The sequence below is a fragment of the Mya arenaria genome, chromosome 5 (genome assembly GCF_026914265.1).
Source record: "Mya arenaria isolate MELC-2E11 chromosome 5, ASM2691426v1".
NCBI lineage: Eukaryota > Metazoa > Mollusca > Bivalvia > Myida > Myidae > Mya > Mya arenaria.
Window position 1 is genome coordinate 23,908,535 of NC_069126.1, and position 25,961 is coordinate 23,934,495.

Sequence of the window (25,961 nt, forward strand, 5' to 3'; positions counted from 1 at the left end):
GCTTTAGAAATACTAAATAAGTACTTTGTTATGTGTAACTTAATCTTAAACAAAGTGTCCTATTTTCAGACCAAGTTCAGAAACATTGTTCGCGTCTCAGTGAATGTCTTTTCTCTAAATCTAGATATTGATCTGCGAATAATATTGCCTTAGTCCATCAGAAAAATCACCATATCGATCATGATATCATGTCTATTAGGAAAAGTTCGCCTCTGATCCTGAATGTCATGTTTAACGAATCCATCACTAATGGGCGACGCTACGTGACCATTTCTCACGGGAGTATTCCTTGTAACCTTGACAATCCGTATGCATTCACGTTCGATGTGTTCAAGGGTATAGCGACAGTATACCGAAACGTGATTTTGTTAAACTGTAAAGCCGGCAGATTATTGTGCGCGGTATAAGTGCGACAGCATGATACAGGCATTACAAAAGCATGCTGTTATCGCAAAATATGATCGTAATTACATTTTAAGTTGCCAATTATTTTATTTATTCGCAAAACAAACGACGACAAATATTGAACATGTATATATATATATATAAATTCCCAAAATGAGTATTCAAATTGTAAAGAAAACGTTTGGAAATTATACAAACAAACAGTTGCAGAAATTAACATTGACATGAAAAAAACAACACTATTGTAAGAATGTATAGCATACTTCACATGAATAAAATAAATATAACAATAAAAACATACAAAGACAAATAAGATAATAATCCACTTTTCTTCTGTCGGAGTGGACTTAATGATACAGTGTATGCGACAATGTCATGTTTGATTTTAAAATGAGCTATGAACATAACTCAGAAATCATGTGAACGAAATCAGATCATAGTTAAAACATAGGTCGTATAAACTAAAGTCAAACTATATACATAGTATATATAAAGTATATATTATTTACACACTCAATTTTATCTAAAATTCCATCACTCTGTGATCAATAAGTTTGGCAACGGATGAAATCACACTGAATAATGTGAAATGTTAACTCCATATAACAATGCCTTAGGGTACATACGAAAAACTAAAAAAATAAGTTGTTCCCATGATGTTTTCGGCTGAACAGGAATACTATACACCAAGAGGCAAGAAATATCGATGAGTTAAAACCAAAGCCCAAGACTTTGCCTGTTTCATTGGCACCCACATATTCTGCAAAATAGATCATGTTCAATGAACGAGACTTCGCAGATTCTGCACTCATTCACAGGTGATGAACTACGCGATGCACGGATCCTGATCTTGATCACACACGGGTGATGAACTATGTGACAGTGCGTTGGGTTTTCAATAGACATTCATTTCGAAACTATTTCCCGGGCTTATACGGGTTATAGTCCGTCTCATTCATGGAAGCTAGCGTGTGATTCACCACTCGGTGGTGGGCCTCGTCCGCTCGGATCGCCAGAATGACGTCCCTCATGGTAGCTTCCGGCTGAAAAGAAATGAGGGAAAAAATGCAGCACCCACCATGACATATTGGTTTAAATAGCATTCAGATTTATTGAAATTGCAGTCCAGGTTGGAAAGAAAAATTAATAACTACAAACTAACAATATTTCCTTATATCCTGCTGAAATGAATAAAGTCTTAATTAAGTTGGATGTTCACAGAAAATGTATTAAAACAATAGTTATGAACAAATATATTACAATATGATATACTCGCGTTTAAATAGCCACGTACCATTCTTGAATAAGGCTAAGGTAATTTTTCCATATTTCTATAAAATGCATACCGCTAGTTTCCAGTATCTGATGGCGAGGTCGGGACTCGGCTGTCTCTGCCAGTGTTGCATATTGCCGCTGTCGATGTCCTGAATACAGACCGTACTATTGATAACATGGTTATGTGGGTGAGAAACATTCTAAATTTATATACTCAAAAAACAACAACATCAAAGTGAAATAGAGCAGAGTACGAAAACATTTGTAGCATACTAGTACGAGGCGTCCTAGGCTTAGGCATATGTTGATGTTCTGTTATTGGGTGTTGGTACCTTGCAATTCCTCCAATAAGCAATGGCAACGTGCTATTTGAAGTCTGTGCGCAAGTTCCATATAGTGAAATAATGTAGTTTTTACCTCAGCCTCACTTAAAGTCTGCTCCGATGTGAGATGTATATCAAAGTCGTGACAATGGAATGTAACTTTTTTGTTGGACTATGAAATTCTTAAAACATGTGCATACCTGAAGACATTTGGTGTATGTTTTGACTGCTTCCTCTTCCAGGTACCCGACAAAGCGGTGACAGAACCTCGGGGAGATCAGGTACGCCAGACTGAACATCGTCACAAACGTACCTGCAGGGGTGGAGCACAGTGTGTTAAATGGTATACATTTGTGTACATTAAAATAAAAATAAACTTATATATGAAAGAAACCAGAATATACTATGTTCATCAAGATATTTACAAGACTGAACTGTGTCAAAAACGTACATGTAGAGAATACCACATAGTGTTAAAGGGTATAGACTACAGCTGTTGTTACATAAAACCCAATTAGGATGCTAATAATTAAAACAGCACTTAGAATCAATAATCATAATCAAAAGCATTAACATGGAAAGAGCCTAGCATACCCTAATAATTGATCCTGTGAGCATCCTGATCTTGCCCTTTCAATAAAACGGCTATAAATGGACGTTATAATTACTTTAGATCATAATTATTAAGATCGATTACCTTGGGCCCCAATGATGGCCCCGCGAAACAGGAACCCCGGTTGGCGGAGCTGCAGTGCCGTCATGAGATGCATTCGCTCGTTCTCCGCCTCCTCTACAAATGGCAGAAGAGCAGGTTTAATTTCTATTTTACAAAAACATAATTCATATAAGGTATCAGTATTGCCCTGAGCAATTATTTAAATACCAGTACAAATAATTGGCATGGCTGATGACGGATAAACAGGAATGGTTGGCTTTTATATAGTTTTACAAACACAACACAAATGTTTCATGCAAATGAAATAAAAAAAAATAAGTGAAACATCGTAAAATTGTTGATCATAGTATAGTTTTACAACGTGTCTGTTATAAATTATATGCTCACTTGAAATTGTGATTAAATTCATGCCTTTTTATTCATCAATATCTTTGTTAATTTCCAACGACTGGCAATACAATACGGTACAGCTAAGAATTACTCATGTGGTTCACCAAGTAAGATGGACTTACTCTGCCCGTTTACAAAATAAATTGTGGATTTATTGGTTTACAGGGAAAGGTGTGAATCTAATGGTTTACCGAGTAAGGTGTGAATCCAGCCAAAGTCTCTCTGCAAGCGTCTGAGTGAGTGAAGATGCCGCGTCATTGCAGCCACCATCCCCGGGACGCCTGCAACCGTCTCCAAAAATATAATGCGCCTGAAAAAAAAAGATTCCAGACAATATTATTGACGTATTGATTAAAGCTGCAGAAAGTACGGACCAAGACAGGAAGTAAATCTGCAAACGTCTGCACAAGGAGTAATGTACAGCAAAAATGATTCACCAGACGCCAAAGGCCAGTATAAATCAATTGCTAGATTTTCTTTGATAACTGATTCACCGTTGAATATGTGTTCATACTCTTTCTCATTACATATGGGACCATAAACAGGGGTTTCTCGACGAACCACAAACACGACCGTAGCAATACCCCTTCTTTAGATGTGGATGTTATACATGGGCACCGTGAGTATGAATAAACGCCGTTCTTGGACCGTACTGGACCGATAGAGATACTGCAAGTCCAGACCCTAGTTCAAGATTTTTATTTGATTCAATAAAATTTAAGGGGCGGCGGAAAAGGAGGGGGCGGGTGGGGATGAAAATCTAGCATTTAATTTATAGTCGCCTAAAGCTGGTCCAAATACATTCATGCATAAAACATGTTGGACACAATAAGACGGGTAATATTATTATCTAGTTTTCTATGTGAATAAATGATATAAACAAAACATTTAAAGCCCAGAATGCGACACGCAAAGCAACTAGTATCAGATACACATTTGTACATAGGGAGAGTAAATGATCATTTGTTGGATGGGATGATGAACAATGACTTCGGTCAAGGTTACACCACACTAATTATCTAATAACTTCACATTTAACATGCATTATCGTTTTCAGCAGTTTAAACTGCTACCCATAAATAAAAATAAATGTGCAACTTTCAGCTTTCGGATGCATGCATGCAAACCTTCACAAACGAGTTTATCAGACAACTTCATCAAAACGCTTAAATTCAGTGCAATTCATCTTTATTTACGTGATGTATTTACTTAAACACAATAGATGTCGAAAAATATACTATCCACCAAAAGTTAATGTAAGTGACAGATACATACTTGATCCACTTGTTTTCATTGGTTTTCCCCCACTTGAACCCGGAAACGACGTCAAAGGCCGTGCGAAATGTCTGTACACTGTAGTATGCAGCCTGAATGAGAATAAGATAAACTCTATGGTTTGTTGTTGTTTAATTTTGATAATAATAATAAAGATGATGATAACGATGATGATAATGCTGTAATGCTGTTTGTGCTATTGAATGATGATGATGATGATGATGATGATGATGATGATGATGATGATGATGATGATAATGATGATGATGATGATGATGATGATGATGATGATGATGATGATGATGATGATGATGATGATAAATTTGATGATAACGCCGACGACGATGTCGCTGCTGCTGTGATAATGATACTTGAGATGATGATGATGATGATGATGATGATGATGATGACGATGACGATGATGACGATGACGACGAAGACGACGACGATGATGATGATGATGATGATGATGATATCAAAATATATTATTTAAATTTCTTACTTTATCTACAAAGCCCACGGGAGTTCTGTGGGTAATCTCCACTTCGTGTAGTTCCTCTTGTGACCTTAACAAATACAGAAATCAATATTTAAGGTATAAGTCGATGATATGATACATGAATAGCGTATTCTGTATGTTATATGGTGCAAACGTTATATTAGGAATGTCGATCCCATTCATACTCTAGTCATTGCATTCAATTTCAATGCCGAAATTGTAAGGAAGCAGCCATTGCCAAATTGATCCCTTCATTTAAGTTACTGGGGAATTATTGTTAAACCGTACTGCATACAAACAAGGAATATAATCCCAAACTACGTAAAATACTTATATAAAGACCATGTGATTTAGTTGAAATGAAACGAGACTTTAAAATTGTTCCCACCAGATGGGATGTGGTAAGGAGTCCGTGCCCGGGGGCGGCACATACGTCTCTTGGGCGCCCTGCATGGTGGCTGGCTTCTCATCCTTCACTTCCGGTTTGTCTGACTTCCTGTTCATGCAGAAAAAAACACATTTAAGGATACCAGGAATACCACAAAACGATGTCAGAAATTCCACACTCGACACGTGAACAATTATGTAATGCCACTTATATAAACTTAGAGCTGGAGAATTTTCACGTACACTATGACTACCAAGAACTACACGCGCTCTGAATCTGAACCCAAACACAGCCCAGCTAACAATTCCATATCGGATAGATATCCGATATTTTCAAAATAAGTCGGTCCGTGAAACGATACAATTTCTACTCGGCTCAAAAACACCGATATCAAAAGTGTTCAATATAAATTAAGTGTCTTCTAATCCTTCAATATATATATATCATTTACAATTTAGCTAGAGTGTACACATACGAGTACAGGATAATTACGTCGTAAATATCGGACCGTTATCGGGCAATTATTGGGCCGATATGCCGACATTTCGACCAGATGCCGATATCTATCCCATATTGCCATGCTCAATTGGCGCCAATCAAATTCCAAAGTGAGTTATAATCCGAAGTTTGTCGATGAAATACGTGTTGTTAAAATAACTGACCTGAAATGGGCGAGGTGTTCGGGGTCTGGTAAATCGAATTTTCCGTCTTTATACTTCTTTTTCTTTTCGTCGATCTCCGGCTGTGTCGCTGCATGACGTACTGAAAGCCACCGGGGGGACACGGTCTAAATATAAAAAAGTTTAAAAGTTCAGTCTGCAAACACGTGTTTATAATGAAGTCAGCATTTTCGATGCTAATGCATCTTCTGTATACCCACTAGCGGTTCCGGGGGGGGGGGGCACCCGGTGCTTTCCCCCATCCAACCCCCTTAATTTTAATATGGGAGAAAACAGTGATAAAATACGCCCAAAATGCACCTTTTCGGACTAATTATTGTTTAAACATTCTCAAAACCCCATACCACCAATTTAAGCCAAATAAATTTCGGTTCTGATTGAGGGTCGCAAGTCAAAAAGTTACAGCCCTAAGCTACGCCCCCTCTAACGTCGAATCCTGGAACCGCACCATATACCATATATTCCTTCATCATTGCATTCAAACAGCTATAATACAAAGCAGTACATATTATATGGATTAATCCACAGGATTATATAGCTACTTGTATCAGGTACCAGTTGGTTTCATATTGCTTTAATAAGTGCTTGAAATGATAAACAACGTACGTTCACGGTCGAACATGGTTTCTACACATTTATTGTCAGATATAACGATGTTTCATTTCGAAATTCCAAGCCACTGTGGGTATATCTGATGATATAACAAGCCAATTTTTGCGTGAATATCTGCAAACCAATCCTTGATATAAGATTGCTGACAAAATATCAGATCGTAGGTTTTCATATTTCCGTTCGAAAAATAATGTTTTATGGCTATTAAAAGCGTTACTAAGGGTTTAAGAAAAATGCATTAAAAACATCAATTTATAAACATAAATATAAAAATCTGTGATCATTTTTTGTCAACAGTCTTATATGAGTGGTTTCCATGGACTTTCGCAAAAATTGGCTCGTTCCAAGACAAAAGTTGTCAAAACATTCAAGCTGTGAGAGTGCAGCTTTAATACGATTTTGCACAATCAATAGCATAATTCGGCAAACTATGTATGGTCATATTTCAAAATGCCGCATTTAGCTTCATACCGCATAACCCAATTCAAAAGTGTATATTGTAAACTTGTACTTGAGGTCGGAAATTGTTATATTGAATATATAATGTACGATATATTACCTGAACAAATGTTAATTTGTGGATAATTGGTATTCCAGTCACAAAACGAATGTTATTATTTGCACAATGAGCAATATTGCAAGCACTTAATATCAACCTTTTTGAAGACATTTTGATTTATTTAGTAAATCACCGTAATCACTATTTTCAGATACAGATTGCTTAAGCTCTGAACATACTCCGTCTATATAAACTCACAGTATTGCAATACTCAGTGAATGTTACAGTATGCGATCTATTTTTAGTGCCACGTGCGATCAATAACCCAATCCAATTCGTTGGATTGATTTGAGCGTGTTTGTTAGCGAGTACTGCGCAGGCGCATCGTCCTTCACAGGGCATGCACTTCGCTACAGAGGGTGAACTATTGCGTCACCAATAGTTTATTAATTATGCACTCTAAGACCTACATGTAACTTACATAAGTACTGTTTGAAAATACAATTAGCAAAGCGTACTCCTCAATCACCTAACACGATCATAGTGTTTTTTCAACATAGAGTCAGTCAATTTGGAACGCCCCAAAAGCGACTTCGGACAATAAGTTTTCGGCACTTCAATTGACAGAGCGTTATTTAAAGGGACTATGTCATGGATTGTAAAATGCACTCTTAATTTTTTTTTTTTTTTTAACGAAATTAAGTGTGGCAAATCATTAGAAGGGAAAAAAAACTCAGATACTGAATATTGAAACCCTGCAACAAATTTAATGTTGATATATGATCAAATTATGCAATTTACAGGCGCGTATCTAGGGCCAATTTGGGATTGGGATCGATAACGGACAGTATACTAACCCCTACCCCCCCCCCTTTTCGTTTTTTTTTTGTTTTACAAATACTTTGACCTGTCAAAAGTTCATTACGCAACGGCGTATTTGCGTATAAATGCTGCCGCGGGATAGGTTGATTGACATTATCACTTGATGGAACCAATTAATTCAATAAAGGTTAAAATATCCGTCAGGTTATGTCTGAGTCCTTGCGTACATGTGGATATGGTGTCAGTTTTCTTTCTTTTTCTTGACTGTACCGGCGTGGTTTCGCTCCCCACTATAATAAGGGGTTTTCACACTTCAGTTGTAATTTTGTCCTGTTATTTCGGTATCGAAGAGTAAAATAATAGTAATATTTAAGTGTTTTCAGATGCATTACCGAGAAAACAATTTGGTGCTTAAACACGAGCGAGTCTCTTAAAGGCTTTGTTTTTATACCAGTTGGTAAGAAACCAATCCAATATATATATATATATCCATACAGAATATGATCAATCGCTGACGGTGGCAAAATGCTTTCTTTGATGTGTGAAATCGATGATGTTGTGCTTTATGCGAAAATCACTTGGTGTTTTGAGGTGGGGTAAAAGCCACGATCATTCAATGCTTTCAAATGCTATATATAAACTCATTTCCAAGCAGTAGTGCAGAGTGTTTCTTTCGGAATATGCTTGTCATTATAGTAAATATAATTCTGTAGTAGAATATATCTTGGTGTTTCATTAGAATATAGTCTGTATAATGCATCAGTCAGTTGTAACCACGCCCCCCCCCCTCCCCCCAGGTCCGGTGGTTTTGTCTTCGCGCCAAACATAGCGGGGACATGGGCCTTGCATTATGGTCCATGGGGTGCGGGGGCATTTGGTGGTGATTTTACCAGCAGTTCGTCCCCGCATGGCGAGGATTTTACACGGGCTTGCCTGGACCGAAAGTCAAAGTCCCCGCTACTCCCCCGACCTGGGGGAGCCGTGGTTACAATTGACTGGTGCATAACTAATCTTTATGCGGCATTCATTTTGAAGTTATAAAATTTCATGCAGTCCAATGTCGCTTTTATATTAATGCTCATTGTCGCGTGAATTTCATCTGAGTCACTTACATGTATATCAAACTGAGTATTTTCCTTTTTTGAGAAAATCGAGTTTAAAAGTTTGTGTCTTAAAACCATTGTGTTGATAAACAAAAGTTTCCCACACTTTGAAATATTGCTGATTTTGTTGTTGGTTGGTTATATATTAAATCTGATTGAAAATGATGAATAGTTAAAATTGTATAAAGCATTTTATGGCCATGATATAACACGAATTACACTTGGTACACACTCAGTACAACTCCAACACGACATCGTTATCCTCCAGTGTCCGGGTTTGAAAAAAACCCATAAAGGTACATACTGTCGGATTCACAGGGGCAGGGTGCGTTGTTTTGTGACACCCATTTGACCACGCCCCTCCCCATTTAAAGAAAAATCCCAGGCTTTTTTTGTAAGTTTTCATTAGTAACAGTTCCCCCATCATTATTAATAAGCCTGGGATTTTAAAAAAAAAAAAAAATTGCCAAAAATCCGAGTTCGTAATTCCACCTTGTATTGATCCACTAGTCTTCAAAGCAGTTTCGATATATTATAAGTAAAAAGTGACGATTTGTTGTTTGCTAAAAAAAATACTGTTTTCTGTTTGAATCTGCTTAATACCGAAGTCTGATAAGGTGGTTTAAGTTTCATCAAACACTTCGACAAACCCGTTTCCAATATGATGTTTTGACAGTGCTCCGCCAGACGGCCGTTTTGTGAAAAGTTTTGACGAAGTGTCTTCGGAAACTAAACTCTCAATAAAACTCTGGTAAAAGACGGTAAGCGCTGTTTACCAAATAGTATTTTTAATAGATGTCGTTCAGTTACTACAGATCGAAAGCAAAGAAAAATGAGCTAATATTTATAAAAAATAATGGATTTAAAGATTAAATGTTACCAGTTTGGAACTCATGGTCTAGAATGGCCGAATTAAGGTCCTCTAAATTCTCTACGAACTTTCTGGAGGCCATTTTGATTCTGTGACGTCATCCGGTGGTTCTTTCGCTGTTTAGAGCATTGGTTTCGTTCATTGGTGAATAAACGTAACGGTATAGGTTTTTATACTATCGAACGACATGTAGTTGAAAATCATTTGTCAAACAGTGTTTACGGCAAACGGGACCCCAAATCTAATATACCAACCGGAAGACGATTTATATTTATTTAGTGGTGCGGCGGTGAATAGAACTTGCGGCCCCTGGATTGGTTGCCAATTGTCTTATGCACCAGTCAACGGTAACCGCGGTCCCCAGGTCCGGGGGATAGCCGGGAAAATGGACCGTGTTTTTACCTTCCTGGTGGCACCGCAGCGCGGGTGAATGCGGTGGTTTTGTCTTCACGCCAAATATAGCAGGAAATTGGCCTTATCTAGGGTCCCTGGGGTGCGGGTGCATTTGGTGGGGGTCAGCAATTCGTTCCCGCCGGGCGGTGATTTTTCCCGGGCTTGGCTGGGCAAAATGTCAAAGTCCCCGCTAATCCCCGGACCTGGGGGGGGGGGGGGGGGCGTGGTTACAATTGACTGGTGCATAACCAATATAACACGGATCCGTATCTATTAATGTATATAGTATACTTTTACATTTAGTAAAGGGGACGACAAATTTGGAAAAAACATACCGAACGAACTTATAAATGCAGTATAAACACATTATTGATTGTTAACATTTATAGAGATAACTTTAAAGCTGCACTCTCAAATATTGAACGTTTTGAAACTGCTTTTTGTCTTGGACCGAGCCAATGTTTGCGAAAATGCATGGAAACCATAGAGTCCTGACAAAAATCAGATCGCCGATTTTCATATTTAAATTAAAAAATGTTTTATGCATTTTTCTTAAACCGTCAGTAACGCTTAAAGCCATAAAACGTTAAGTTTCGAACGGAAATCTGGGATCTGATCTTTTTATCAGCAGTCTTTTATATATCACTGGTTTGCAGGTGTTTACGCAAAAAAGACGCATTCCAAGACAAAAAGTAAAAACAAGTTGTCTAAGCGGTAAATCTGTGAGAGTGTAGCTTTAATGATACAATAATCCCCGGGTTAAATACAATAATTACTGTCATTCATCCCATCTACGTATCAACATAAGTGTCATTGAGATAAGTAAGCTAAAATGACTACAAACAACATGACCAACAGCCATAGACGAGTTAAGCCGCCCTGATGTCGGTTGTTGTCATTGTGCGTTTAATTGAAAAGAAATATTTTGATTTGATTAACAAGGTCGAATTGGTCAATATAAAACAATTAAAGTTTAATGTTTATTTACAACAGTATATCATTTTGAATTATTTTGATAAGGATTAATCTGATTATCAATGTCGAATAGGTAAATATAAAACAATTACAGTTTTTTTGTTTTTTTAGAACAGGATATAAATCTGCATGGGTGAATGAGTCGCGCCATGAACGCGGACCACGCTATCTATGTATATATGTCCACCACCCGGACTGTCCGGCACAACAGGTCGAAGGACTGACCAGAGGTAGCGGGACACATTTTCATAGAGAAAACTAAAGGCAACACGGGAATCAAAAAGGAGTTTGAGAAACAACACTTCGCGACGTCTACTTTGAAGTAAAAGGTCAGGCTTATAGTTGCCATTACTTAATATGAATATGGTTTATCTTATGGACGAATTTCAAATCCACATGGCGTTTTTATTACTTTGTGGAAGGTTTTAAAGAATTATAAATTATATGAGTTTTCTTATCTTACCAGGCAAGATGTTTATAAATTATCATCTTTCAGTGAGCCATGCATACCATACTCACTGTAGAACATATGTCAATTAATATTAAAAAAGCAAATAATGTTCTTGCATAACATACAGAAAATATCAGACAAGTGATATACATTGATATTAAATATGACACTCTTTTTCAAAATCAATACATACACGTGTATAACTGACATAACTTTTTAGTGATAAACCTTTAACTACGAACTAAATAGTGCATTTATGGAAAATATTTATTACTGATAACAACATTGTTACTGTGTAATTAATAGCTGAAAACGCAAAAAAATATTAAAATGTTTGGTGAGTGCTAAATGATTTACTGTGGTCTACTTTCGTCTCTTAAGGTAGAAATACTGTGTTTCTGCACATTTCTTTCAAATTTAAAACGACATCCTTAATAAGAACAATTGTTTTTGACATGTTTTCATTATTGTTGGTATATTTAGACAATTGTATCAATTGTGGTAAATCTAACGTGGGAGTAAGAGTGCACAAAGGACCGATTAGTTGAATATCATGTTATCGCTATAAATTTATTTCTGTGTAAAAGGGACATGCTCATGGTTTGTAAAATGCACTTCTTACGGATTTTCTTTCCATACGAAATAATATGTGTCAACTCATCAGGGATGTTTAAACTACGATACTGACAGCTGCAACCTTTCAAAAAATATTGATATTAACAAAGTTTGTCTTCAAAGTTCACGATTTCAAAAACCTTAGCGTACGAAATTCATACATGTAGCGTGAGTGTTAGATTGACGTTATCACGTGATCTTGCAATGTATTTGATAAAATTAAAATATCCAGCAATTGCACGAGTCTCTGTTGCCAAGCGGATTAGATCGGTTTCCTATTTATTTATTTTTTACTCTACCATTTTGGGCTTGCTCCTGCCTAAAACCATATTGTGTATACTTTAATTGTATATTTTCTGCTATTTGGCTTTCAAAGAGTAAACGAAATACAAAAATAAGTGTTTTCAAATGCAAGTGGGATGAAAAATAATTTGGTACAAAAACATAAGCGAGTCCCTTTAATCATAATAAGTGCCGCATGCTTGAATCTGCCCTTTCTTGATAGCATCCTTTATAATAATATTATGAGTTGTTTATTTTCTTCAGTCATCAATATGAGGGCTGTTTTCGGCCTGGCGCTCGTGGCGGTTCTAACGCTACAACTGGTGCACGGGAAAATGCCAAACGGTATGTTGTAAAATTGGTGCCGAGCTTAATCTTTACTCGGATTGAGTTGTGATGTTATTAATACTGAAATAAATACGAAATGCTTCCCTTCTAACATTCGTTTCTGCTTATTTTGTGAACTGGACGCATCTTTTAATAATAATAATAATAATAATAATAATAATAATAAATAATAATGATGATAATAATAATAATAATAATAATAATAATAATAATAATAATAATAATGATGATAAATATAATAGAAACGCAAGAAAAAATATGATTATTTAACGTGTTTCTGAAAGATTTAACTGAAGTTGTTATAAAAAATGTATTTAAGGCAGGAGATGTAAGGTTAATTTCCAGTCAGCTCAAAGAAATCGATTCCGAAAAGAAAATAGTCTGCCGGCTGAGCTGAGTTTCAGCATGGAGGTCGAAGGTCAGGGAAAGTATGACCTTGACCTTGTACTTAACCCTAGAATGGACCTGCCAGCCGCCACCGAAGATAATGGTAGGCAGAGGTTCAAGAAACAGAAACGCAACGAGGTAACGCCCTAAAACAACTTAATGTTATATCCTGATTAGTGTCGGAGATCGGTTCCTGTTTAACTATCGATAATTGGTTCCACTCCAAGTAACCGATTATCGATATTACAATCGGTTTCTGACGATACCTCAATTAATGTTTTATTCGTGTACAATGACTTGTTTTTGTTAACTATGCTTATGTCATGCGTATGTTTGAAGTCATTTAGTTTTGTTGTTGTGTTTTTCTATGTATTAGCGATAACAACTGAACACTCCCGAATGTAGAAATGAACTCAAAGGAGAAAAATGGCGGAATTCAACCGAACGCAAAAAAAATGACGAAAGGCAAAACCAACTCGCCGGTTGAATCGATGATCGATTATGACCAAATAAAATCGATTATCGCCGATTTCAGGCCCAACCAATCAATTTTCGATTATAATCGATCATCGGAACAACACTTATATTGATTGATTATTCAAACGAGCATTGATCATATCAAGGAAACTAGCCACTGCATCTTTTACCCGAGTTATAAAAATAATACACGTACAATTGAACCCCGTTGGCTCGAACTCGCTTTGCTCGAATTCCTTGTTGGCTCAAACTGAATCTAAAGGACCAATTTTTTTAACCTGAAGGTAATCATTCCCGCTTGGCTCGAATTTTTCGAGACTCGAGGTATTTTCGCCGGTCACTTGGAGTTCGAACAAACGAGGTTTGACTGTATGTCTACAGTCACGAGTTGCGCGTGATGTCAATGGTTTGAACCATATTGTTTGGAGACAGGGGTCAATAAGTAACGTGCGTATAAGTGAAAATCATTGTGAGTTTTTCATACGCAACATATTGCACCGTTAAGGCTGCGCTCTTACAAATTTACCGTTTTGACAACTTTTCTTTTGTCCTAGAATGAGCCAATTTTTGCGTAGATATCTGCAAACCAGTAACACTGCTGACAGATATCAGATTGTCATATTTCCGTTCAAAAAATAATGTTTTATGGCTTAAAGCGTTACTAATGGCTTAAGAGAAATGCATACAACATTAGTTTTTGAACTTAAAATGAAAATCTGCGATCTAATTGTTTGTCAGCAGTCTTATGGCACTGGCTTTTATGCATTTTCGCATAAATTGGCTCTTTCCAAGACATAAAAAGTTGTCAAAACATTAAATCTGTGAGAGTGTAGCTTTAAGCAACAACTTCTTGGTAACCAAGATACGGTAGTTACTTTCCAATGTTTTAAAAAGTAACCGAAATATTGCGGAACGCAATATTATCGCATAATAAGTACTTGCATAAATAGACATCATTACTCTTATGTTTTAAAACGCACTATTAAAGGAAATATATGAACGTATACAGCCTACAAAGATGTCCTCTTTACTATGGTTACTTTATTTATTTTAGAAAGTCGGTTTCTACACCGACAAGAACGGAAGAGGTTCTTTTGCATGTCAAATGAAGCAAAATAACGCAGACGTGTCCTGTGATTTGGTAAGTATTTTGATTCCGTTTTAACATTTATTATCGGAAACTCACAATATGAAATAGATGAATGCTTTATTGATTATAGAATAGACGGAAATGCAATGTCATTCCATTCGGAACTCCTCGGCTATTGAAAACAACCTCGGATGTATTATTAATCATTATATCATTATTTAAATGTAGTGTTTTAGAGTTGTATTCGTTGAAGTTTAAATTGATTGTCAGTGAAGTGTATCATTGCAAACATAATTATGATTACAAAGAGTTAAGTCATAATGTTTATCTGCCATATAAAATTACTACGCGATCTACTTGCAGCGGATTTAAACGTACCACTTTTTGAGTATGTAAACTGTCCAAATACTTCCGAGGTTGTTTTCGATAAAAATGGCCGAGGAGTTCCGAATGATGCCATTTTTAGCTTGACTTAAACGCTTAACTAAATGAACTAATCGTTGAAGCTTAAAACACTATCCACTGGGATGAAAGTGTTAAGGTCGATGAAGTGGTTTAATAAATTCCAACTCGAAGTATTTCATGTACGTATAACTAATTTGACCTTTAAGAGCGCCCTGGTGACCTTCCATGACGAGGATTGCTACATAGGGGTTGGAGCGGCCTCCGCCCTCTGTTTCCCACACAAGAACGGGACACTCAAGTACTACGAAGTTCCCGGGGGTAAGGCCTAAAAATATACATTTGGTTCGGGTTACCCGACCCTACATATGAAAAAGGCGCCGACAAATTAAACAGGTATACTTCATGAAAAGCATAGCTTTCGATATTCATTCATCTTTTCGATAAGTTAAAACAATTGAATTACTTTTAGTACATCTTATATGGGAATAAAAGTAATAATTGAAAAAATATAATGACAGAAATAATAATAATAATAATAATAATAATAATAATAATAATAATAATAATAATAATAATAATAATAATAATAATAATAATACGTATGTGTTGTAGGCTGTAGGCCGCAATGCGCCGGGGGTACAAAAAGCAAGCTGAATAGCTGTAACTAAATAGTGTTGAGGAAACGAGGGAAATACATAATTATAGATAAATACGGCGAAAATAGAAATGTGTTATTCACTACAGAAGACGGAGTACGTCGTGAGGGCGGAAGTGGCAACGTTTTCAACACCCAGTTTGGCGCAAACCGGAAGAGGCGGTCAATACTTCCGGATGCCGGCTTCAAGGTGGTAAAGGTCGCATTTATCGTGGACGCCCCATTCATGCAACAGTAAGAACATTGAAAATGTCTCATCTACGGACATGCTTTTTTTTCTTCTTCTGATTTATTTGTGGAATTCTTGGTCCAATGTATACAGACTCGTGTGCGCAACTGTTCCAATCTTAAAATGAATCGATGCATGCATATAAGTGAATCGAGTATTTACCGTTACCTATTCAAGTTTGGACCAGCTTAGACATAACTGATGGCACAGCCAATTTTTGTTCAAAATTGGTAAATTTAAAATATCCATTACCACTATTTACAAAGTCGGTGTTAAAACTGGTAGAGGTACGGAGTATTTGAAACGTCCGTTGATGCAGTATTTGGTTATCGATTATTGAACTGAATAATCATACATTGAAGGTTTTACGACCGTAACCTTGGTGACAACGACGCGGCTCAGAACGAGGCAGTGTTGTACGTCACGCTACTCGCTAACGAGGTACGTTAACGTAACGGAACTTTTACCTTGAATATCTTAACCTCTGATTATCATTTTAGGTTTAAAATGACACTCTTATTCAAAGTCAATACAAACACATGTATAACAAATATAATTTTTGAGTGATAAACCTTTAACTACTTACTACTCGTAAATAATGCATTTATGGAAACATTATAATAATTACTGATTTTAACCGTGTATTTTATAGCTGAAGACGCAAAAATATTTAATGATCGGTGAGTGTTAAAAGATTTAGTGCGATCTGTCCGGGATGACATCATATGAAATTTTCATATCAAGTCCAGATTTTCATTTGGAATATCATTTACGCTGTGGACAGAAAAGTTTCACGTTTTGAAATTAAATTTATACGAACTTTATGTCCTTTTGAGTAAATGAGTTGTTTATATTTTGTTAATTATATATTGTTCTAAAGAGCAAGTGTTTGACGTTGACATCCTTTCCCTCCTCCACTTATTTCAGATGAACGTTTTCTACAGCTCCGTGAAGGAAGCATCCGGCGGCAACTTGGATCTGTACGTGTTCCCTTCCGACGTCGTTTACCCACAGGTGAGTTACAGTGAGTGATGATGATGATGATGGTGATGATGACGATGATGATGATGATGATGATGATAAAGGTTCAATTGACTTTAAAATTCGTATACTTGTTTGCAGGCTGGCACAAACTTTGCCTGGTCTGGTGACTACGTGACTGGCGATGTCATTGACACGGAAGGTGGTTTTGATAATGCGCTGTACAGCTACGTGAACAGTGGCTTCACGAGCGAGGATTTCGACCACGCCATGGCCATCACCGGGTACTCAACGTTCAACTTTACCAACTAAAAGATATTTTAATATTTTTTTAAATAGGCCTTTTCCTATAGTATCCATGGGTCCGACCATCGGACCCATTCCCCTAGCAAAATATATGATATTTTTTCCCACTGTGGAGAAAAAAATCCCATTCAAAGTAAACCCCCAAAATATTCTTTATGAAATTCTTTTTACCTATGATAGTTTATTCAACATCCTAATGAAGTATATGATGTTAAGTTTTTCATCACATACAGAGATCAGTATGCAATATTATTGCAATAGATATTTACTACCAAATGATTGGTATTTCAGCCATTTCAGGTGGCTAAAAGGGATGGGAGAAGAAACTGATATTTAAAAAAAATTGCAGAAGACAGAAAATGCTAGTCCATTTTTAGGTAAAGCGATGATTTTTTTTGCTAAAATATCTATGCCCAAAATTGGAAGAAAAAGGCCTGTTGAATACATGTAACCAAACTTATGCTTCCAATAAATACAGGATTGCACTTGTTGTATAGATACGTTAGTCGTACATTCGCTATTTCGAGCGCTAAAGACACCGTGCACTTGTAAATTGAAATTATTGATAGTGCTGAACGGCTCGAGCGACGATTCCTTCTCATCATTAAGCTAATTTCACTGGTAGAACAGTACAGAAGGGAGAGTATCGCATTGAATTTATTATATGCCGTATATCTGAGTTACCTCCCCTGTAGAACCTTATTTTTATAATCATTATGCAATTTTATTGCAATGAGATCAAACCCAGAACTGCCAGGAGTTTTCCAGTTTATAGGAGTTTTCTCTTTCATATCAATATTTTATAAGTGTGTTAACTGTTAATATATGCAAACAATTACACACACTTACTTTTAACTACCCACGAACTTATTTTGTTAATCAAACTTTGTTCCAGGTATGTTTCATGAATTGATTTTCATTGAAATCGGGTACATATGATTTTCAACTACACGTGGACTCAGTTGAATTTTTGTGGTCTAAAAAAGACAATTAAATATTTCAAAGCTAACCTTTAATCTATTTCAGGTTTAACTTGGCCGGCGGATTGCTAGGTGAGTAAAAATAGTACATATTTTGAATAATTCCACTCTTTATGTGTAAAATTGAAGCTTAAAAACACACTCACAGAGATGTAAGCTGGCAAGCGTTGATTGCTCGACAACAAATACTATAAAATGTTGATGCTTGGTGACTCCATTTTATACAAGAAAAGTAAATAAAACAATCAGTATACGTATTTAGTACTATTTACATAAGGTATTATACAGCTTGTATATTTGATTTATATATTAACGTTGATTTTTTGGCAATAGTTTAAGGAGGAAAAGGCTTGTTTTTCATATTAGTTTAGGTTAACACCTTGTTCTGCGCATAAAACGCGTTCAGATGAGACAAATTTGGCTCACCGCAAACCCAAAATCCACACATTAAAGCTGCACTCTCACAGACCGTTTTGACAACTTTTTTATATTTATTTTTGTCTTGGAATGAACACATTTTTGCTTAAATCTCTTGAAATCATTGATATGAGACTGTTGACAAAAGATCAGATCGCATTTTTCATATTTACGTTAAAAATGTATGTTTTTATGGCTAAAAGAGTTACTTACGCTTTAAGAAAAATGAGTGTTTTTGGCATATAAAACAGTAAATATGGAACCCTGCGATCTAATCTTTCGTCAGCAGTCTTATATCACTGGTTTTCAGACATTAACGCAAAAAAATAACTGATTCTAAGACATAAAATAAGAAATAAGAATAAAAAAGAAGTTGTCAAAACGGTCAGTATAACGCTAATTACATAATTATGTTCAAATTTTTTTATTTTAATGATAGAAAAATAAATACTATTATTTTACAAATATTTCTTGTACTAGCCTTTCAACTTATAGTTACGATGTCACAAATCTACCCGTTAAAAAAGCCAAAATATTTTTTGCAAATCTGTAAAACTTCATTGTTCGCTCCTATAAATATCAAATCCTTACATAGAAAGAATAAACTAACGAATCATTCTTTTGTGCTTCATAAGTCTAAACATACTAAATAAGGAGGTGTCCCCACTGCCACTTAACCCAATAAATTAAACTACAACCTTTGTGTCGGTTGAGCAGGTTACGCATATTTGTCCACTGTGTGCAGACCCACGACTTTTCGTTACTCCATCAACGAGTTTGCGTCATACAACGTCGCCCCTGTCGCAGCCCACGAGCTAGGACATGCGTAAGTCACGTTCCCTCTCATTTTTAAATATGCATAGCTGGTTTGCAAAGGCTCAAATTTCGTAAATATGCGTAGCTAGATCTATTAAGGCTCAACATTTGTAAATATGCGTAGCTAGATCTGCCAAGGCTCCGCATTTGTAAATATGCGTAGCTAGATCTACTTGGGCTCAACATTTGTAAATATGCGTAGCTAGATCTGCCAAGGCTCCGCATTCGTAAATATGCGTAGCTAGATCTGCCAAGGCTCCGCATTCGTAAATATGCGTAGCTAGATCTGCCAGGGCTCAACATTCGTAAATATGCGTACCTAGATCTGCCAGGGCTCCGCGTTTGTAGATATGCGTAGCTAGATCTGCCAGGGCTCCGCATTCGTAAATATGCGTACCTAGATCTGCCAAGGCTCCGCATTCGTAAATATGCGCAGCTATGTCTGCCACGGCTTCGCATTTGTAAATATGCGTTGCTAGATCTAGATCTGCTAAGGCTCCGCATTCATACATATGCGTAGCACGATCTGATAGGGCTCCACATTCGTAAATTTGCGTAGCTAGATCTACCAAGACTTAACATTCGTAAATATGCGTAGTATCTGCCAGAGCTCTACACAAATAATTTTTTTGGATTCGGATAATCAGGATTTGCCGTTTATGATAATATACAGCAGCCAATTTACTATCTTTAAGTTAAGCAAAAAACGGGACCAAAGTACATGTATTGTTAACAGCGTCTCAACCCAGCTTAAATGTTTAAAAATACTGCAGCCAATTTAACACAACTCGTTGGTGTATTCCATTCAAATACATGAAGAAAAAAAAAGATAATGCAATCTGGCCGAACAATAAACAGTAGAGAACTTAATCAAGTGCTATGCATTTGACAATCGTCGGCAGCGGCGTACCTAGCGTTACTCAAATACTCAAGCGCGTACTACTGAAAGAATAACTCAAAAAATAGCAAACGTTTAACTCGCGGAATTTGATGTAAAAACCCAACCCTTAAGTCTTATGTTACCCATAATAGTAACATGTAAAATAATGTTACAGTTCAGTACAAGAACTAATGGTTGAAAAAAGGCCGAAATGTTTCATCTTTGTTTTGAATTGTACATGTGATTTGTGTAAAATAATAGCGTTTTTAAAGCACAAAAAGTCATGAAATTGCACCGTCAAAATTTCATGCTAAATGTCTCTAGGTACGCCTCTGATCGGATTACCCCTATACACACTACGCTATGCTTCGTTGTGTACCGTGGGCAACTTGGCTAGGGATATCTCGTAATAATGAATAATTAATGAGGCAGTTTCATTGGTTCCGAAAAGTATCAGATGGTTTACGGTTGAAAAATATTCTACCGACTGCCGGAGTTGAATCGGGTCCGCCTTCTCTGTACAATAACATTTGGCAGTAGTCAAGACCACACGGCCACGGAGGCTGCGGCCATGTAAGTTATTGAAATATTTTAGTGTAACATGCGAATTCATTGGAAGTAGAGTTGTCTCTCCTTCCTCATGCATATTCATTAGAACGAGATTTTGTCAGTCAAATTTTCCACGGTATGTATGAAGTGTAACGGAAGAAAGTACCGTGGTTGCCGACGATGTCATTTGACTGCCACTGACGTATTTATACACTCGGTTGTACGAGCTTGGCGTAGAATTAATATTATAAGTACAGTCGAACCCCGTTGGCTCGAACTCCTCGTTGGCTCGAATTAGATTTAAAGGACCGTGTTCTTTATACTGAAGCTAAATAATCCCGCTTGGCTCGAATTCTCCGAGGCTCGTGGTATTTTCGCCGATCCCTGGGAGTTCGGGCCAACGGGCTTCGACTGTATATGTTGGCTTAGAAACGGAACAAAGAAAGAGATTCACAGTAAAGTGAATAAATACAAAGAAATTATTTCTATTTACACTGTTTAGGCTTGGTTCGTCACACGACTCGAGTAGTAACAACTGTCCCAGTTACGTGAACGTTATGTCGCCGTACTTGGGCACTCCGTCCGGCTCCTCAGTAGACAACTTCTACAAGTTCTCAACATGTAGTGCCAACTACTTCACAGCCCACCTCGACCGGTAAGGACGCCACTGTTTGTGGAGGTTTTATTTCCCAAATTCGCCAACAATTTTAGCGTTATAAAATAATTATGATGATGTATGATTTTAACGTTTTATACAGTCATTTTTTTGTTTGTTTTCTTTCTCCTTCATTTATGATCTATTTAAAGTGTGTCAATATAACAGTCGATAAGGGTTCATACTGGCTCAATAAACACCTATATTTAATGAGTATAAAATAAATAAACACCACCTTTCCTCTTTAAAAGAATCTTTTAAATACTTTTTTTTAAAAATATTTAGAGTTCCTAAAATATTATTCATACCTTCCTGTAGATATCCAAGCTGCTCAGTGAACACCGGTGGATTGACGGACGAGCAGTTTGAGGCGGCGTTCTGCAGCGGCCTCCTTGGTCAGCGGGACTCTAGCCTTGACCTCCAGTGTAAGCGGCGCACAAGAAACCCCGACAGCACAGCCTGCAGCCTGGTACTGTAATAACCTGTTACCAATAAGCATCAAATACGTGTAAACCGTTTATGCTCGTTAGATAAAATAAATAAGCACACATTTACAGTGTTGATTTATATTCTGAGATGTTTCAACGCGCCATTAATTTCTTAATCAAAGTAAGCACCTACTTGAAAGAAAGTTCCAGATCACACGTTATAAAGTTACACTTGGCTTTATGAACTGTTGCAGTTCATTGGAAATATGCAGCTACAGTCGAACCCTTTGTCTCGAACTCCCAGGAACCGGCGAAAATACCTCGAGCCTCGGAAAGTTCGAGCCAAGCGGGATTGTTTAACCTCAGTGTAAAGACAACGGTCCTTTAAATACAATTCGAGCCAACGAGGAGTTCGAGCCAAGCGAGCTCGAACCAACGGGGTTCGACTGTATATTGCATGGGTTTGATCAAGGGTCATGTCGTCATTTTTTAACTATCTACAGATGATCGTAATATCTTTTCGAGTATTCTCTTCTTATTGTTTGCAGTCTGTGAGCGGGGACGCGGGTTGCTATAGCAGCGGGCAGGTGTCGTGCCGAACCAGCCCGGGGGGCTCGTGCTCTACCTCACTGTCAACCTACGTCTGGAACGGGACTCCTTGTGGCTCAGGAACGGTAAGTACGTGAACTCATGTCATTCGGAACTTCTCGGCCATTTTTTTCAAAAACAACCTCGGATGTATTTGGACGGTTTACATACTCAAAATGTGGTACGTGTAAGTCCGCTGTAGATCGCGTAGTAATCTTATTTAGCAGTTAAACTTTATTGACTTAACTCTTGGGAATCTTAATTATGTTTGCAATAATACACTTCACTGGCAATGGAATTAAACTTAGATCAATAAATGCAACTCTAAAACACTAATAATTAAAAAAATACGAACTACTTTAACTGATGTACCGGCATACACCCGAGGTTGTTTTCGAAAAAAAATGGCCGAGGAGTTCCGAATTGATCTCATGTGTGTAGTGCTTTAAAGTTTAACATAATGGTTTCATAGACAAGAACACAGTAAACCTGAATACACACAAACAATGTTTATGTAGTCAAAGTCTATCGTAACAACTCGGCCATCTACGGCAACCTTCGGGGTAGACCTCGTAAATTTGGACCGCCAGCGATTAAATTATAATTTCGCTAATGATACGACTACACCCCCCGCAAAGCTATTGAAAAGATGTCTTCTTACGGTTGTAAGCGGACCGTGCACGAGAATTTCGAGTAACCCCACTTGCCGATACATTGTATTTAGAAAGGCCATGATAATAATCTCAACTTTATCTTTCGGAATAATATTTCTACATTGTATTTATGAAGCTGTATTTATTTATTTAAAGTGTCCTCTTACGCACCAGTCAATTGTAACCACGCCTCCCCCCAGGTCCGGGGGTATATCGGGGATAGATGGGGAAATGGGCCGTGTTTTTACCTTTCAAGTGTCCCCGCAGTGCCGGGTGAATGCGGTGGTTTTGTCTTCGCGCAAAATATAGCGGGGAATGGGCCTTACCTAGGGTCCCTGGGGTGCGGGGACATTTGGCGGAGATTTTACCATCAGTTCGTCCCCGCAGGACGGAGATTTTACCCGGGGTTGGCAGGACCGAAAGTCAAAGTCCCCGCTATTCCCCGGACCTTGGGGGGGGGGGCGTGGTTACAATTGACTGGTGCATTACAGTTGTAAGAAACCGGCGACGACGAGGATAAAATTGGTGTTCGTCCTAGCGAAACGGTTTCTTACGTCTGTCAGAATACACTTGTACTGTATCTATTACGTAGACCCTTCGATAGCTTAATTAAAGTGACTCGCTCATGGTTCGTAAAATGCACTTTTTTAAATTACGAAAATTTTCATAAGCGTTTAAAACGCGATTGAAACTTAATAACGGCTGTTGTGATTGTCTGATGCTATCAATGTATCGTTAGCAGGTCAACGTATCCATTACTTTCGTGAAAGTCCCGGTGGCCGTGTGGGCTAACCGGCTCTTTCCTTTATTTTTTCTTGCCTTTACCGGCGTGGGTTCGAACCTAACTAAAACCAAAATACATTTTGATGCTATAACTGTAATTTCTGCAATTTTGGTATTATAGTGTAAAATAATGATAAAATAAGTGTTTTCAGATGCATAACCGGGAAAACTAATTTTTGGTCCAAAAACGTGAGCGAGTCACTTTAAATACTGTTTTGAAATGAACGATTTACCTTCGTATCTTGATAAGGTTCAGGAGAAATGAAATTAAAATCAAAATGATTATGTGGTTGAATATAGCCGACAACTCAAAGGCACAACTACACAGCAAATATAGTAGAATGATTGTCATTTGTCAAATGAATGATAAAGCTCTTCTTCAATCTACCCATTGTTCAACATCTGAAATACATATCTATTGTAGGTTATTCTGGAAAGGGTGTAATCCTTTGGATAGCATGTTCCAAAGATCTATTCATTTATTCTCTACATCTTGCATTCGTCTGCGGTGATAATGTTTCCACTTCTCTTAATCAGATGTGCTACAAAGGCCGATGTGTCTCCAAGTTCAACATATGTCCAAGCGGAGAAACCCCTACAACACCAACAATGACAACAACAACGACGCCTGCACCGACGACGACAGCCCCAGCACCCTGCGGCTGCTGCGGCATGTGGCCAAAGAAAAAGAAGAAATGTTGTCGTTGGGGCCGCCGCCGGTATGGCGAAAACTGCTACTGTTGCAATAACCGCGGGCCCCGTCCTAAATAATGAGGCTGATGATGACGGGCATTATGGGATGAAGTTCGTAGTTAGTAGCTGGTTGATTCAGTCCTTAGACAAAATATTCTCAAACTCTATGCTTGTTATAGTTTTTTTAGCATAAATATACTTTTATTATTATTTTTCCGAAAGTCTGTGACATTCCAGTTCCATCTATGTTGGCAAATGCTTTACCATAACATTTATAACCGTTAATTGAATTTGATTTAGTGATTTTCTACATGGCATTCCTTACGTCTTATATATGGCCACCAGTTATCAATTAAATCAAATAACTATCCACAATGTATTCATCAAAACATTGTGGTTTTGTTTTTATATGAAATCCATTCAATAAATGATATACTATTAACTGACTTACGTCTTCTCCCTTTTTCGGAACTCATGATCAAACACGAGAGATTGTTCCGGTCGTTATCATTATCCAACTCATGCGTACCGTTTAATGCTTTGCACTTGTAGGAAGATTCGACCTATTACTATAAAGTGTATTAAAGGTAAAGTGAAAACCCACGGCCGAACACATATTGTTAATTTGTCGTAACCGCGTATGAATTAAAAAAAGATGGTAGTATGAAAGAAAGCCCAGATACAGTCATATCAATTTCACCTACATACATTAAAGTCATACCTCTTCCCGCCTGCATACATATACATTTAAATATATTTCCACCTACATACAGACACAGTAATACCTCTTCCCGCCTACATACATTTACAGTCCTATCACTTTCCGCCTACATACATTTACAGTCCTATCACTTTCCGCCTACATACATTTACAGTCCTATCACTTTCCGCCTACATACATTTACAGTCCTATCACTTTCCGCCTACATACATTTACAGTCCTATCACTTTCCGCCTACATACAGATACAGTCATATCTCTTCCCGCCTACATACATTTACAGTGATATCTCTTTCCGCCTACATACAGATACAGTCACATCACTTTCCACCTACATACAAATACAGTGATATCCCTTTCCACCTACATACATTTACAGTCATATCT

At 37.3% G+C, this 25,961-nt stretch overlaps 2 protein-coding genes across 2 annotated transcripts; one reads left to right on the top strand and one right to left on the bottom strand.

Moving 5' to 3' along the window:
• Positions 1-521: 521 nt before the first annotated feature.
• On the bottom strand, positions 522-7,290 carry LOC128236206 (uncharacterized). The gene is made up of 10 exons (XM_052951092.1): positions 7,083-7,290; positions 5,894-6,018; positions 5,232-5,339; positions 4,847-4,910; positions 4,345-4,436; positions 3,261-3,379; positions 2,701-2,793; positions 2,204-2,316; positions 1,752-1,829; positions 522-1,448 (listed from the first exon to the last, which is right to left on the bottom strand). The coding sequence occupies exons 1-10, from the start codon at positions 7,191-7,193 to the stop codon at positions 1,323-1,325; spliced, it is 1,029 nt and encodes a 342-aa protein (XP_052807052.1). The 5' UTR covers positions 7,194-7,290; the 3' UTR covers positions 522-1,322.
• Positions 7,291-13,313: 6,023 nt separating this feature from the next.
• LOC128233447 (zinc metalloproteinase/disintegrin-like) lies at positions 13,314-25,206 on the top strand. Its single transcript, XM_052947126.1, has 13 exons — positions 13,314-13,407; positions 14,801-14,887; positions 15,448-15,559; positions 15,986-16,130; positions 16,488-16,566; positions 17,053-17,139; positions 17,248-17,390; positions 18,439-18,464; positions 19,527-19,635; positions 21,557-21,709; positions 22,028-22,178; positions 22,686-22,811; positions 24,699-25,206. Exons 1-13 carry the CDS (start codon positions 13,342-13,344, stop codon positions 24,930-24,932), a joined length of 1,518 nt encoding a protein of 505 aa, XP_052803086.1. The 5' UTR covers positions 13,314-13,341; the 3' UTR covers positions 24,933-25,206.
• The last annotated feature ends 755 nt before the right edge of the window (positions 25,207-25,961 follow it).

Excerpts from the sequence above, each read along its gene's own strand:
- LOC128233447 (XM_052947126.1), top strand. The coding sequence starts at position 13,342 with ATGGACCTGCCAGCCGCCACCGAAGATAATGGTAGGCAGAGGTTCAAG. Across the intron at positions 14,888-15,447 it reads CAGACGTGTCCTGTGATTTG|AGCGCCCTGGTGACCTTCCA; the intron begins GTAAGTATTTTG and ends TTGACCTTTAAG. Across the intron at positions 18,465-19,526 it reads CTTGGCCGGCGGATTGCTAG|GTTACGCATATTTGTCCACT; the intron begins GTGAGTAAAAAT and ends TCGGTTGAGCAG.
- LOC128236206 (XM_052951092.1), bottom strand. The coding sequence starts at position 7,193 with ATGTCTTCAAAAAGGTTGATATTAAGTGCTTGCAATATTGCTCATTGT. Across the intron at positions 6,019-7,082 it reads ACAAATTAACATTTGTTCAG|ACCGTGTCCCCCCGGTGGCT; the intron begins GTAATATATCGT and ends TTTTATATTTAG. Across the intron at positions 4,437-4,846 it reads CCGTGGGCTTTGTAGATAAA|GCTGCATACTACAGTGTACA; the intron begins GTAAGAAATTTA and ends ATTCTCATTCAG.